Source organism: Enoplosus armatus, chromosome 12, assembly GCF_043641665.1.
Source record: "Enoplosus armatus isolate fEnoArm2 chromosome 12, fEnoArm2.hap1, whole genome shotgun sequence".
In the NCBI taxonomy this organism is placed as follows: Eukaryota; Metazoa; Chordata; class Actinopteri; order Centrarchiformes; family Enoplosidae; genus Enoplosus; species Enoplosus armatus.
The window spans coordinates 23,637,666-23,650,283 of record NC_092191.1 but is presented as its reverse complement, the minus strand read 5'-3'; the positions used below and the strand labels follow the sequence as shown (position 1 = coordinate 23,650,283).

General features: G+C 44.5%; 1 protein-coding gene across 1 annotated transcript in view; it reads left to right on the top strand.

Moving 5' to 3' along the window:
* vps8 (VPS8 subunit of CORVET complex) overlaps positions 1 to 12,618 on the top strand; it is a 48,996-nt gene that overhangs the window by 34,345 nt on the left and 2,033 nt on the right. The window contains exons 30-44 of the mRNA XM_070915575.1: positions 534 to 616; positions 1,304 to 1,388; positions 1,623 to 1,721; positions 2,143 to 2,232; positions 3,385 to 3,431; positions 3,574 to 3,718; positions 4,192 to 4,281; positions 4,418 to 4,603; positions 4,783 to 4,864; positions 6,078 to 6,160; positions 7,178 to 7,258; positions 8,083 to 8,252; positions 9,738 to 9,906; positions 11,588 to 11,641; positions 12,265 to 12,345. Of these exons, the coding sequence (XP_070771676.1) occupies positions 534 to 616; positions 1,304 to 1,388; positions 1,623 to 1,721; positions 2,143 to 2,232; positions 3,385 to 3,431; positions 3,574 to 3,718; positions 4,192 to 4,281; positions 4,418 to 4,603; positions 4,783 to 4,864; positions 6,078 to 6,160; positions 7,178 to 7,258; positions 8,083 to 8,252; positions 9,738 to 9,906; positions 11,588 to 11,641; positions 12,265 to 12,345 (1,545 nt within the window). The remainder of the gene's footprint in view (positions 1 to 533; positions 617 to 1,303; positions 1,389 to 1,622; positions 1,722 to 2,142; positions 2,233 to 3,384; positions 3,432 to 3,573; positions 3,719 to 4,191; positions 4,282 to 4,417; positions 4,604 to 4,782; positions 4,865 to 6,077; positions 6,161 to 7,177; positions 7,259 to 8,082; positions 8,253 to 9,737; positions 9,907 to 11,587; positions 11,642 to 12,264; positions 12,346 to 12,618) is intronic.

The window sequence follows — 12,618 nt, the reverse complement described above, 5'->3', positions numbered from 1 at the left end:
AGAAGGTTGGTCTGGGGCTAGCACTATTGGAATTGGATCGCAGAATCAAATCAGTTGGGCATATATAGACTGACAAATCACAGTTTAAACCTATTCAGTCCAAACACTGATTGTAGACTACTGAGGGCCCAAAGAAAAATGCGTTCCCAAAATATTTAGGGTCATTTTATGCTCTGCTGGACTGGAAAACAAATTCAAAATTGGAGGCTATTTTGGGAGAAAAAAATGGTTACAACTGTATTCTCCCCTGTCATGCCACACTGTGGGGAGATCGACTAACAAAACTATTTCAAATGTAAGTCATACATTTGCTGTCTGAATTGTACTGTTTCATCTATGTTAAAATAGCCATTACTGAAGGAAAAGAAGAAAAACGGCTTCACCAGCTAGCAGCCTGACGTTACAAATGAAGTGCACTAAACAGAGCTTGGTGTGGGACCATTTCCTCCAGGAAGGCAGCGAAGTCAAATATATGATTTTCGAGATGATTTCATCATGTCAGGTGACTGGTCTTCATTGCGACTGCTTTGTAGGTTCTGCTGGAGCTGCTGCAGGTCGGGGGTGTGGTCCAGTTTAATGAAGAGAGGCTGTTGGCTTTGGCGGAGAAGGCCAAGTTGTGAGTAGCTAACCAAGATGTATCCATCTTTTACTTTTGCATGTATAACGTGTATTATCTCAGTTCAGTATTTTGTGACTTTTTCAAGTTAGGAGCTCACATCCTTGGTCCAGGTTATGCAAAATGCACTTCACATATTTCCCTGGATGGTGCTTCACAAACGTGGTAGGAGCCATTTCCTTAAGAGAGGTCAACTGTCTTTGTTAATGCAGTTCTCGTACACTGGGCGTCACCTTTGTGCTGTCAGGGTCAGGTGTGCATTGAGCAATAAGTAGCCAGAAGAAGTGTTAGGTCTGTGTTTATTTCACTAGACTGGCAGTGCGCTCTGTCGGTTACCAGCCCGTCTATGCAGCCCCTCAGCGGGCCTTAAGTTTAGGCGTAGCTGCCACACTTCTGCGTGGATATACAAATAGATATACAAGATCTTGACGGTGACTGACGTGAGGTTATAACAGCTGCATTCGTTTATTTTTTATTTTTTTGGTAAGTCCAATATTCACTCTTTTTGGTCTCCACCAAGTAAGAGCGCATCTACATGTTCCACTCTCTATAGCAGTTTAGCTGTTTAGTTTAGCTCAGCCACCTGTGAAAACACCAGGAACAGCAATGGAAAATAAGTTATAAATAAGTTCTACACTTTGTGGCCTCAATTCCAAGTCTTTGTGTCTCCCCACCTTGCCCCCCCAGCTACCAAATCTGTGAATTTCTTTATGAGAAGAAACATCTGTATGACAGGATCATTGACTGCTACCTGAGAGACCCCCTCAGAAAGGTAACACGTGCATTTGCGTGTATGTCGATTTGAGTGTGATTTTTTTTTTTTGTCAGTGGGTTATGATTGGCAGGCATACCAAAAAAAGGAGCCACTTTAAACTTACTGTAAATATCTGCATCTTGTAGACAATTGTAATTGGTGGATTCAAGTAAAGCATTTAAAGAGTGTGTGTGTGTGTGTGTGTGTGTGTGTGTGTGTGTGTGTGTGTGTGTGTGTGTGTGTGTGTGTCAGGGGGAGATCTTCAGCTACATCCACAACCTGCTGTCCATGCCCGGTTACAGCCCTGAGGAGAAACAAAGAGTCAAGCACAAAGCACTGCAACACGTACAGGTCAGTACATATACACACACACACGGTTATCCCCGGTCAGCTCCTCCTGGGGTTATCCCCGAGGTACTCCCAGTCTAGACGGGAAAAGCCAAGCATGTTCAGGATCCAGGAGCAGGATGCGTGAACCTAGATACTACTATAGGGGTAAATTATACAATATGTTTTGTGTGAAACCTATATTCCCGGCAGGCAAGGGGACATGAGTGTGGCCAGCCTAGATGGTTGGGATTTACACATCCATACCCCTGTGGTCTTCTTCCTTTTGCATTTAAAGTGCACCAAAGCATTTCACATTGCATTAGACATTTTACAAATGCAAGGGCACAGTTGAAGAAAGACACTCTCTGGCTAACGGTATGACTGTAAGTGATTTTGTGTTTGCATTAGTATATACGAAACCCCTGCCGACATATTTTCTCAGGAACTCGTGACCCTTGACCCCAGCAAGTCAGCCGACCTAGTGGTGTTTCACTTCACTGAAGAGGTGCAGCAGATCATCTCTGAGCTCCAGGTGAGATCAGAATAAACGATGATGTTATTCTATATCTTCTGTATCTGGTGATGTTGGTAATGACAGTCCGGCTGCATGTGCAGTTACCAACTATTGCACAAATACGCACAAGCAATTCTCTGCACTAAAACTGCTGAAGATCATTTTTACTTTTACTGTAACTAATATAGTGATTGTCACAGAAGAAAAGGGAAAGGAAGCGTTTCAGTGCAGAAAGTGTGAAGTGTAATTTGGTGGATGCTGCCTGAGGAAGAGCACCCAGCTTTAAAGGTATTAAAGGCCCAATATCATGCTCATTTCAGCTTTGTATTTTTATTCTGGGACTCCACTAGAGCAGCTTTGCTTGATTCACAGTTGATAAAAGTCCTTATGTATCTTCTCCTGGCCCTTTCTGCAGCCCCTCAGCCCCCCCCCCCTCTCCTCAGTCTGAAACAAGCCGTTTTAGACAAACTGAACAACCTCCAAACACTTGAGAGTAGTTCCTGAGCAGAGCGCTGCAATAACTCAGACAGACTGAGCGGGTGGATGGATCAGATGAAAAAATCAGCATTTTATCAGCATTTTAATTGTCTAGACTAAGGAGCTGATAGTGCAAAAAGCAGGAAAAGAACAACCCCCACCTTAATATTAACGGGTCCTCACTGGAGAGGGTGGACAGCTTCAACTACCTTGGTGTCCACATCACAGAGGGCCTGACCTGGGCGCTTACAAACTGACTCAGTGGTCAGACACTTTCCGGGTATTCCCCTCAAATACTGAGGAATTTCTACTCCTGCACCATCGAGAGGGTCCCGACGGGGAGCGTCACTGCCTGGTATGGGAACAGCACCAAACAGGATGACACTCCTTGCAAGGTTTGTTCAGCTGTACATTAGGCGGTGCTCTACCCTGCATAAAGGATATTTACACCAGGCGCTGCAAAAACAAGGCCGGGAGAATCATTAAGGATCGCAATCACTGAGATAACGGCCTTTTCTCCCTGCTGCAGTCGGGGAGGAAAGGACCTGGTGGGCTAACATTTCACTGTGGTTGCACCTTACATGGAGGCTGCAATTGTCACAGCACAACCTGGTGGGTTAATGTTTCCCACTGAATATCTCAATACACTCTCACTCATTCACTTACTCTCTGTCTCTCTCTCTCTCTGTCCAGGATGACCAGCTACTTTTCAAGTTCCTCAGCTGCCTCCTGGAGCCACGGTACGGTGGGCGCGCCGCTCTGATGACAACGCTGCGACCTCACTCCTGCATTTCTTCTGAATTTGCCTCCTCCTCCTCCTCTTTCCTGTTTCTATTCCTCCTTTTCTTCACTCTCACCTCTCATTTTCTCTCCGTTATTCAGGGAAGGCCATCATTCAGACACCATCCTGCCAGTGGAACATGACCTCCATGAGCTTCTGCTGGAATTACTGAGCCGCTTTGCGCCCCAGCAGCTCCTGAGCTTCCTCAAGACCTCCCAGCACTACAGACTGGAGGAGGCCTTACAAGTACTATCTCCTATACTTTGTTTGTGCACAAGAGTTAAATACCTGCACCTATTTGTTCCGTGAACAGCTGCGTTCAGAGTCCAGGTTGCAGGAACAGCAGTCCCCCTATGTGGGCAGGCTGTCAGACAACTGTTTCCAAGTTCTAGTAGGAGCTGAACGTTTCAGCACAGGGTCGATAATGCCGCTGCCGTTTGGTAGATAAAACATGATAAAGTGCTTGATTAGTTGAGACGATGTGCTCTCATGGAATGCCTCTGTAGTGTACCTATTTATGGGGCTGTATCATGGGTTCAAGGGTGCTACTGCAGTATTGTGTACTGTGGTGATACAGTACCAGACGGGACAAACTCATCTGCACCCATGAGTCTCAATGTGTCTCTCTCTCTCTCTCTCTCTCTCTCTCTCTCTCTCTCTCTCTCTCTCTCTCTCTCTCTCTCTCTCTCTCTCTCTCTCTTGTCCTCCTTTCTCTCTAGATAACAGAGAAGTACCACCACAATGAGGCTACCGCCTATCTGCTGGAGAAGAAGGGAGACTTTCAAGGAGCGTTTGCTGTCCTGTTAGAGGTAGCTGCAAAACACCCAGATTCATTCATTAACTCGTTGTTGCAGCATCTGTCGGTGTGCATACTCAAGTACAGTACCAGTGCCACAATCTCTGCTTATATACAGTTGTAAAAATGTACTTTTATGCTCTCTGAAGACGCTGAAGGAGAAGTTGAGTCTCCTCACTGCTGAGAGTGACCGAGGAGTGGAAGGAGGAACCGGACGATGGGATGAAGAGGAGGGTGACAGTGAGTCGACACTGACGAGAGTAAAGGATTCACTGAATGACATCATCGTCTTGTGTCATCAGAGCTCTCAGAACCTCTACCAGCAGCAAAGAGAGGTAGTGTGTGTGTGTGTGTGTGTGTGTGTGTGTGTGTGTGTGTGTGTGTGTGTGTGTGTGTGTGTGTGTGTGTGTGTGTGTGTGTGTGTGTGTGTGTGGGGGGGGGGGGTTAGGGTTAGGGTTAGGGTTGACAGACACGGACTGACTGCTCATCCATTGTTTTTTTTTCCCCCTCACAGGTTCTGTGGTTTCCACTTCTGGAGACCATGATGGCTTCTCAAAAACTAGTGAAGGGGCTCAATGCCAAACACACCTTTGAGGGTGAGCTCACACAAACACACACACACACACACACACACACACACACACACATGCAATTGTTTGTATTGCTACACATGTGGGCAAGGACGTTTTTTTTGGCTCTGATCTTAGTTTTCTTCCGTGTTGAAGTAACACTTGAAGAGTAAGAGCTGAAAGCTGTTTGAAATATTAATATTAAATAACTAAGTATGTATGAATGCATGTATGTGTTTGTACGTGTATGCATATGTATTTGTGTATATACGTGCATGTATGTATATGCAGGTATATGTAAACGTTACTGATTAACTTTTCTATTTTTTAATCTAGTTGTTTTTGGGTTATCTTACCCATGTGCCACCCAGGGTGGGGTGGGGGGGCAGCTGATGAATGCGATGAATGCGGATGAACAAGTAGCAAGGGTGTTTAAAATGATCAGTGTCCTGATTTGCTGTTATGATCAATGCAACCTCCAGTATTGGAAAAATAAAAAAAACAATTTGATCACAAGAAAAAATTTACCCTAAAGTAAGAGATGAAAGCTACTATGGAGACTCTTACGTCTTAGTGCAGGTCTGCACTCTGCTAAATTAAAAGACATTCAAATTCAATTCAACTTTATTTATATAGCGCCAAATCACAACAAAAGTCGTCTGATGGCACTTTACATACAGAGCAGGTCTAGGCCGACCTCTTTATAATGTTATTACAGAGACCCGACAGTTCCCACCATGAGCAAGCACTAGAAAGTGGCAAGGAAGAACTTCCTTTTAAGAGGCAGAAACCTCGAGCAGAACCAGACTGTAGGTGGGGGGGTCATCTGCCAGACAGAGAGAGAGGGACACAGAGAAAGACAGACAGACAGACAGACAGACAGTCAGACAGTCTGGAGTACAACTATAATAATAACAGAAATATGACTAATAATAATAATAACAGTAGAAGTGGGAGTTGAGCAGGCCCATGGTGGCAGGCAGTATGCAACAACGATCAATAAATGTGATCTTTTTAAAATGTCCCGAGTGGCCCAGAACCAATGACTGCAGTGTGTCCATGAACAGGTCTTCCTTTTATAATCATGTATGACCTTACCGTGCCTTAAGTAGCCGTTGAGCACCGTCGTTTATCATTTCTTCACCACCTAAACGGCATGACAAGCCTCCGTTCTCTGTTGAGGTGATAGTGTTGATGGTGTTGTTGATGATGATGATGATGATGTTCGTGTATATCTCAGTGCTAAAGGAGCTGACGATGAAGGTTCTCAACTGCATGAGCAGCTTTATTTCTCTGCCTGCGATCATCCAACGAATACTCCAGGTGTGTATCTTAATGCCCCCCCCCTGTGGAATCTGCTTCACAAAGAACTCACTGATTCTTGAGATAAGGGACAAAATAATGTCCTGCATAGAAAAGTCTTTTTACAAAATTTATGTTGTAAATAGATAAATGCATAAACTTGATGTTCATGATGCTCATTTTGTATTTAAAAAAAACACATTTCAGCACAATTTGTTTTAATAGCAGGCTTCGTACCCAGAGAATACAGCAAGCGGTCACAATACTACTTAAACTTGTTTCAAACTAAAAATTGTATTGTTATTTATTAGGCAAATAAAAAACTGGAACAACTAAATAGTCCTTATTCTCATATATTAACCAAACATCTTAATATTCTGTACGACCTCCTTTGGCCCTGATAACAGCTTGCATTCTTGCAACCACTAAAACAAAATATTTCTGTTCAGTAATGCAAGTAAATAACTGTAATCTGGCATCTCAATCCAAAAATAATAATGTGCTTTACTATTTTGTTTCTACTTATTTGTATCACAGTAAATTTGAGAATTCATGGATAACAACAATAATTCTATTTTAGCATTAAAGATACCATTTTGATTAAAGAGCTTGGCTTGCACATACTGGTGGATTAACCATTACAGAGACATCAAATATTTTGGTCATCAGCAATACTGTTAATTTAGGGCAGCGGGGGCAAACACCTTACACTGGGTGGGGGTCTAATACATTTGTTAAGCACTGTATATGTGTGTGAATTGTGAATTAAAGCTGAAACAACTCAAGGTTTGAATGTGTTTAAACAGTTAAAAAGGACAGAGGAGTGCCAAAAAAAAAAAATAGCTCCATCCGCCAATCAGAACAAACAAAATCAACACCAGCTGTGTGAGACTTTATATGGAGGCTGAAAGTCACTGAGACAGAGAGAGAGAGAGAGAGAAACCTGTAAAAGAAGCCCCCACCATTCAAAAATGACCGAGTGTGTTACTTCACTGTACTCACGCCGTGTGATATTGTCTGCATGCTCGTGTCTGTCAGGACCCCGTCTATGGGAAAGGAAAGTTGGCAGAGATCCAAGGCCTCATTCTGGGTATGCTGGACACTTTTAACTATGAACAGGTAAAGCACTGTGTGTGTGTGTGTGTGTGTGTGTGTGTGTGTGTGTGTGTGTGTGTGTGTGTGTGTGTGTGTGTGCGCGCGCGCTGCTGTAAACTGATACAATGAGCGGGAAGGTTCATTATTGACCTTGGACAAAAAAAATTCTCAGCACAAATTGATGAGAGATTTCAGCTACGCCTTCATCAGCAGATGGAGTTTGCTTAGGAGCCCTTTTTTTTTTTTTTTGGAGCTCATTATGTAGCTCCATAAGCTACTTGAGTTGATGAGATTAGAGTTGTAACGGTACAGGTCAGGGGTGTAACGGTTCGCCGATTCTCTGCGCAGCGTCTCCCCTCATGTAAAAAGGGTCAAAGGTCAACGCCACGAGAGTAACACTAGCGTTGGCAAAAACAAAACAACGCGGTTCACAGCGCACCATCACATCTAAAGTTTGGAAGACGTTTGTATTTCATGAGGAGTGAGGAAGACTGGACCAGAGTCCGGCCGTTTGGTTAGGTCTGTAGAAGAGCGACTGAGCAGCACGACAGTATCTGAACACTCACCCGGTGAGACGGCGTGGTGAAAACCTGTGCGGGTGTTTCGGCTTAACGAGCAGGATAATGCGTAGCTGTCCTCGTGGATGCCTTTTTGTTTTTCATCGAAACATACCTCCTTGATTGGTCTTCCGTTTTAGTCTTTCCTGTGTTAAAATGAATCCTCCCTGAATCGCACGGCAGCGCAGAGAAGAACACTGTTGTTCATCTCGAATTCGAGCTCTTTCATTACATACGTGAATGTATTTGCAATTGACATGCCAACTAATAATGCTGTCTTATCCGTTTCAGACTTTACTTGAAACAACCACCAGTCTGTTGAACCATGACCTCCACTGGTCCCTGGCTCACCTGCGCGCCGCTGTCACAAGGGGCCTCCACCCGCGACAGGACCACTGTAACATCTGCCTCCAGCAGTACAAGCGGAGGCAGGACTCGGCTGAGGAGATCATCGTGTTCAGGTAGCATGCTGGAGGTGTTCAACCCCGGGGGCGACAGTTAAATGACAAATGGCTTCTGTTTTTTATGTTAATGCAGTCCAATACAACTGTTCTGTTGTTCTATAGACAGATAGATATAGAGTATAAACACAGCGAGGCTGTAAAGGCGGACTAGTGAGTAGATGACTTTCCGTGTTTAATGGCCGCGACAACCTCTGTAGTCTCATTTAGTCACTTTTTTAAGACACGTAAAACCTTCAAAATTCAGGAGTGGGGGGGTATCTACTGACGTATGTTATGTCATAGAACAAAATGTGGAAATCTCTTAAGCTTGTGTTAACCACAGACCTTATTTCAGGCATCTCACCAAAAACCCATTCAAAAACCCATTGACTTCGAGACGAGGGAACAGGAAGTGTAAAAATGCTGACTCATTTCCGGGTTTTAGGACTCTATAGCGTGGCACAATAGTGTATGGTGAGGTGCGGTAGTGCACAGGGTGTGATATGGAGCATGGAGTCACTGCTAGATGCCGGCACAAGCACAATTTTCATCCTGGAAATTGTCCTTTGAATACAATGAAATTATAACTGATTCACTAGTGTTTTTAAGTGTTTTATTATTATTATTATTATTATTAATTATTGTTAAAAATATGAATACAGAAGAGTTAATTTGATACATTTTACACAAATATAAATGTCACCACTGAAGCAGCCACACTGTACATTAATGCCATTATCCTCCCTCATATGACTTCAATTGTATATAAACAAATAAAGGCCCAGAATGTCAGTGTTTTCACGCATAAATCTAAATATGTGTCGCTGGGTGTTTGAGTTGGGGTGGGGGGGGGGGGGGGGGGTGCCATTAATGTTGCTGCCTCACAGCTCCACCAACAGGTGGTGAAGGTCCACTTCTCATTAAAGGGGATTGAACACTTATGCATGTAGGAAAAGCTCCATTAGTCGGTCAGTCTGGTTTTGCTGGTAAAGTGGCTCGAGTGGTAACCACTGGCATAGATGAAAGCGGCGATGCCTGCACGCTGACATATTTATTTAAGTAGACAGCTTTTGATCCCAGTCAGAAATCTTTCCATCATCGAGACCATAACTTGCATTTATTTTTGTATGTTAATAGAAAATACGATTCCTGTCCATGGGGATCTTCTGGTTTCGTAAGATTTGACTATATATACATTTTTTTTTTTTTTTTTTATAATGGTCAGTATTCTTAAGTAGAGTTTAATATTTTGGATAATATCTGTATTCACAAGAAAACAAATACTGGCTACCAGGCAACTTCATGCAGCTTGTATACGACTTGATTTGTCATTGATTTTAAAATGTTTGTCACCCTGGGAAGGTTGGACTGCCTACCAGCATATTGGTACGTGGGCACTGCCGGTGTGTTGCTTTGACGTCGACTATAGGTGCTAACTTGTGTGTGTGTGTGTGTGTGTGTGTGTGTGTGTGTGTGTGTGTGTGTGTTTGTGTGTCTTGTCAGCTGTGGCCACCTGTACCACTTCCAGTGCCTGCTGCAGAAGGACTGCGGGTGGGGCTTTGCTTCAGAGCTGCAACAGCGGTGGAGCTGCTACAAGTGTTCCTCCAGCCAAAGAGGAAGGGGCGGGCCTTCCACCGACCAAAAAAGAGGCCGCAGCACTTCCCTGGCACAGGTGTGTGTGTGTGTGTGTGTGTGTGTGTGTTTGCATAGATAGACATGCAAATTAATACACCTTCAAGAAAAGTTTTCTATCAAACTGTTACACTCCAAACCAACAATACTTTAAGACTTCCCTACCCCCTACCCCTTGTGGCCCCAAGTCCATTGGTGTCTTCTGAAGACGTTAATCTTTCAAAAACAGCACCATAAACATTTAGGCTCTATTTTCCTGCAGACGCAAAGCCAGCACGAGGGCTAATGCAGTTTTAATGCAATTGTAATTGCAAGGGGCGCATTTCGTTCTCTCTCGTCCCCGGGGACCCCCCCCTGTCCGTCTGCCTGGAGTCTCAGAAGCCCGATTTGGCAATCGTGGACCACCCACCCGTATATAGTGGGCTTGATGGATAATGGGTGGAGGTGAGGGGAAGCGAGTAGAGAGGGAGCAGACAAGAGGAGGGGGGGAATGAGCTGGGCTGTAGTTGAAAATAGAAGGTATGTTTGAATGTGTGTCAGCACTGGAAAATAAAGTGAAGGGGAGGGGGGGTTTAAAATGGTCAAATAAATATGAACCATCTCGCGATGGGGTCACACCAGCCGTGACGCACGTCAACATGTCGACGTTCTCAGTTGTCATTACTACATTCTTGTACTATACTTATACTAACACAGCATTTTACGCTAACATAAGTCAAGAACAACCATTAACAGTGATCCGCGACTTAAAAGGAATGTGGGTGTAAAGTGGGGGTCCAGTGGCACCTCCTCCGCTTCCTACCCCCCCCCCCCCCCCCCCCCCCCCCCCCCTACTTCCAGGCGTCCTTGCTTTGATCACACCCATCTTTTTCCTTTGGCCTCAACGACACACCTGTAAAGTTTCGTAACTGCATCCTGCACGATTGTGACACTATTGCGCCTGAGCCTGAGTCAGTCAAATGCAGGCCGCACTTTCTGCTGAGGGGATTTTACATCGGTCACTATCACAGCGGCCTACATTCTACCACAGGCGAATACCAAAGCTGCTCCGTCAGATCTTTACAAGGACTCGAACTGCTCCCAGACCGGTAATCCCGATGCTGGTGCTCACTGTTGCTAGAGACTTCCATCAACATACTGACTGCGCCAAAGGAGGAGTCAGTGGGCGCGTCCTCAAACTACACGCCGCCCAACTGGGACTGATATGTTGACAGACGTGCAGCCTCCAATTTGAGAACTGCCGTTACGCATGGCACTCCACAATGTCAACCTGATGAAATCACATGCAAAGACACCGGGCTGCTACACAACAACCACCCGCAACTTGCCTGTTTGTAGGTGGGAGCTACCAGTTTACTGAGGTTCACTAATCCCGCGTGTCAGGGTTTTCCGTTCCAGCGTTTTTTGGCAAAAGCGTTTTAAGAAAATGTAGCTGCACGTCACGTCAATTATGATGTGCTATAATCAGTTTCTGAATGATGTGATTCAGCAGTTAGGACTGAAACAGTGTCAGATTGTCCCTTAGTCTCACAGTGAACCTGCATTTCGCAGGCCTTCCCATGAGGTGGCATCGAGCGCGGTTACACGAAGGGACCCCAGGTTGTAAAAGGCCTGTTGTAACATGCTTTTCACAGCAGTTGGATTGTGTTTTAATCCAAGCACAGAGAGTGTCTTGCAGTAGCCAACAATCCTGAGACAGCCCTCTCCTCCTCTCTCTGCAGACTCGTGTTACGTCAGTGCATCATGACGCAGGAGCAGAGGCTCACGGGAAGAAGGTAAGGGTTTGGCATATTTACATCTACAAATGACACCACAGTCAACACATGTATCTTTGGCTCTGCTGCAGATTATTTTGCTGAAATATGTTTTTTTTTTCTGGGCGTAATTCCAGTTAATTACAACCGGGGGGTCTTATTTCCAGGAAGTAATGAGGACATAATGGAAAAACCAGTACATAATTTGTACCGGTGCCAAGTCCTAAGAAAAAAAAAGACCCATTTTAATCTGGTTATTGTGGGTCCAACATGGCTCTTACCAAGAACTGAATATGAGCCTAATCAAACTAGTATTCACTAAATGAATTTCACTTCTAAAGCGCTTTCCAACCTTAACGGTTACCAAAGCACTTTACAGATCAGGTCTCATTCACCCAGTCGCACACAGATGGCGACCATGCAAGTTGCTGGCCTCCAACTTAGGGTCTTGCTCAAGGACACTTGTGGACGTGGGGGAGCCGTGGGGAATCGAAACCCGCGCATGAGGCGCAAGGAAATCCTATTGCCGTCGCATGTCCATCTATATGTATTGTATATGCTTATTAGTTTGTATGAGATGTAACAAGTTACAGCTTGATATTGTGTTTTGACTACATTTCTTCTGGTTCTTTGTTGTGGCCCAGGTGTTTGTTGAGGCAACGTTGGACCTTCAGCAGGAACAGTCCTGGGATCAGCTACGCTGTTTATACCGAGGACCATCCAGGGTATGGACAATTGTTGTTTGTCTGTGGCAGCTGAAGAACCTCCCCGTTAACATTACTTGACAACACACAAATGGCCAAACACACATAAAAGAAATGCCAGCTGAGCTGCCATGCAAGGTACTGGTCTCCATCGGGAGCAACTTAGGGTTCAGTGTATATATATGTATACATATATACATATATATGTATATATATAACTTAAAGGTACAAAAGCAATTAAGCAAAAAACAACAGTAACAAAGTTTCACAAACAACCAAGAACCCCAAGGGACC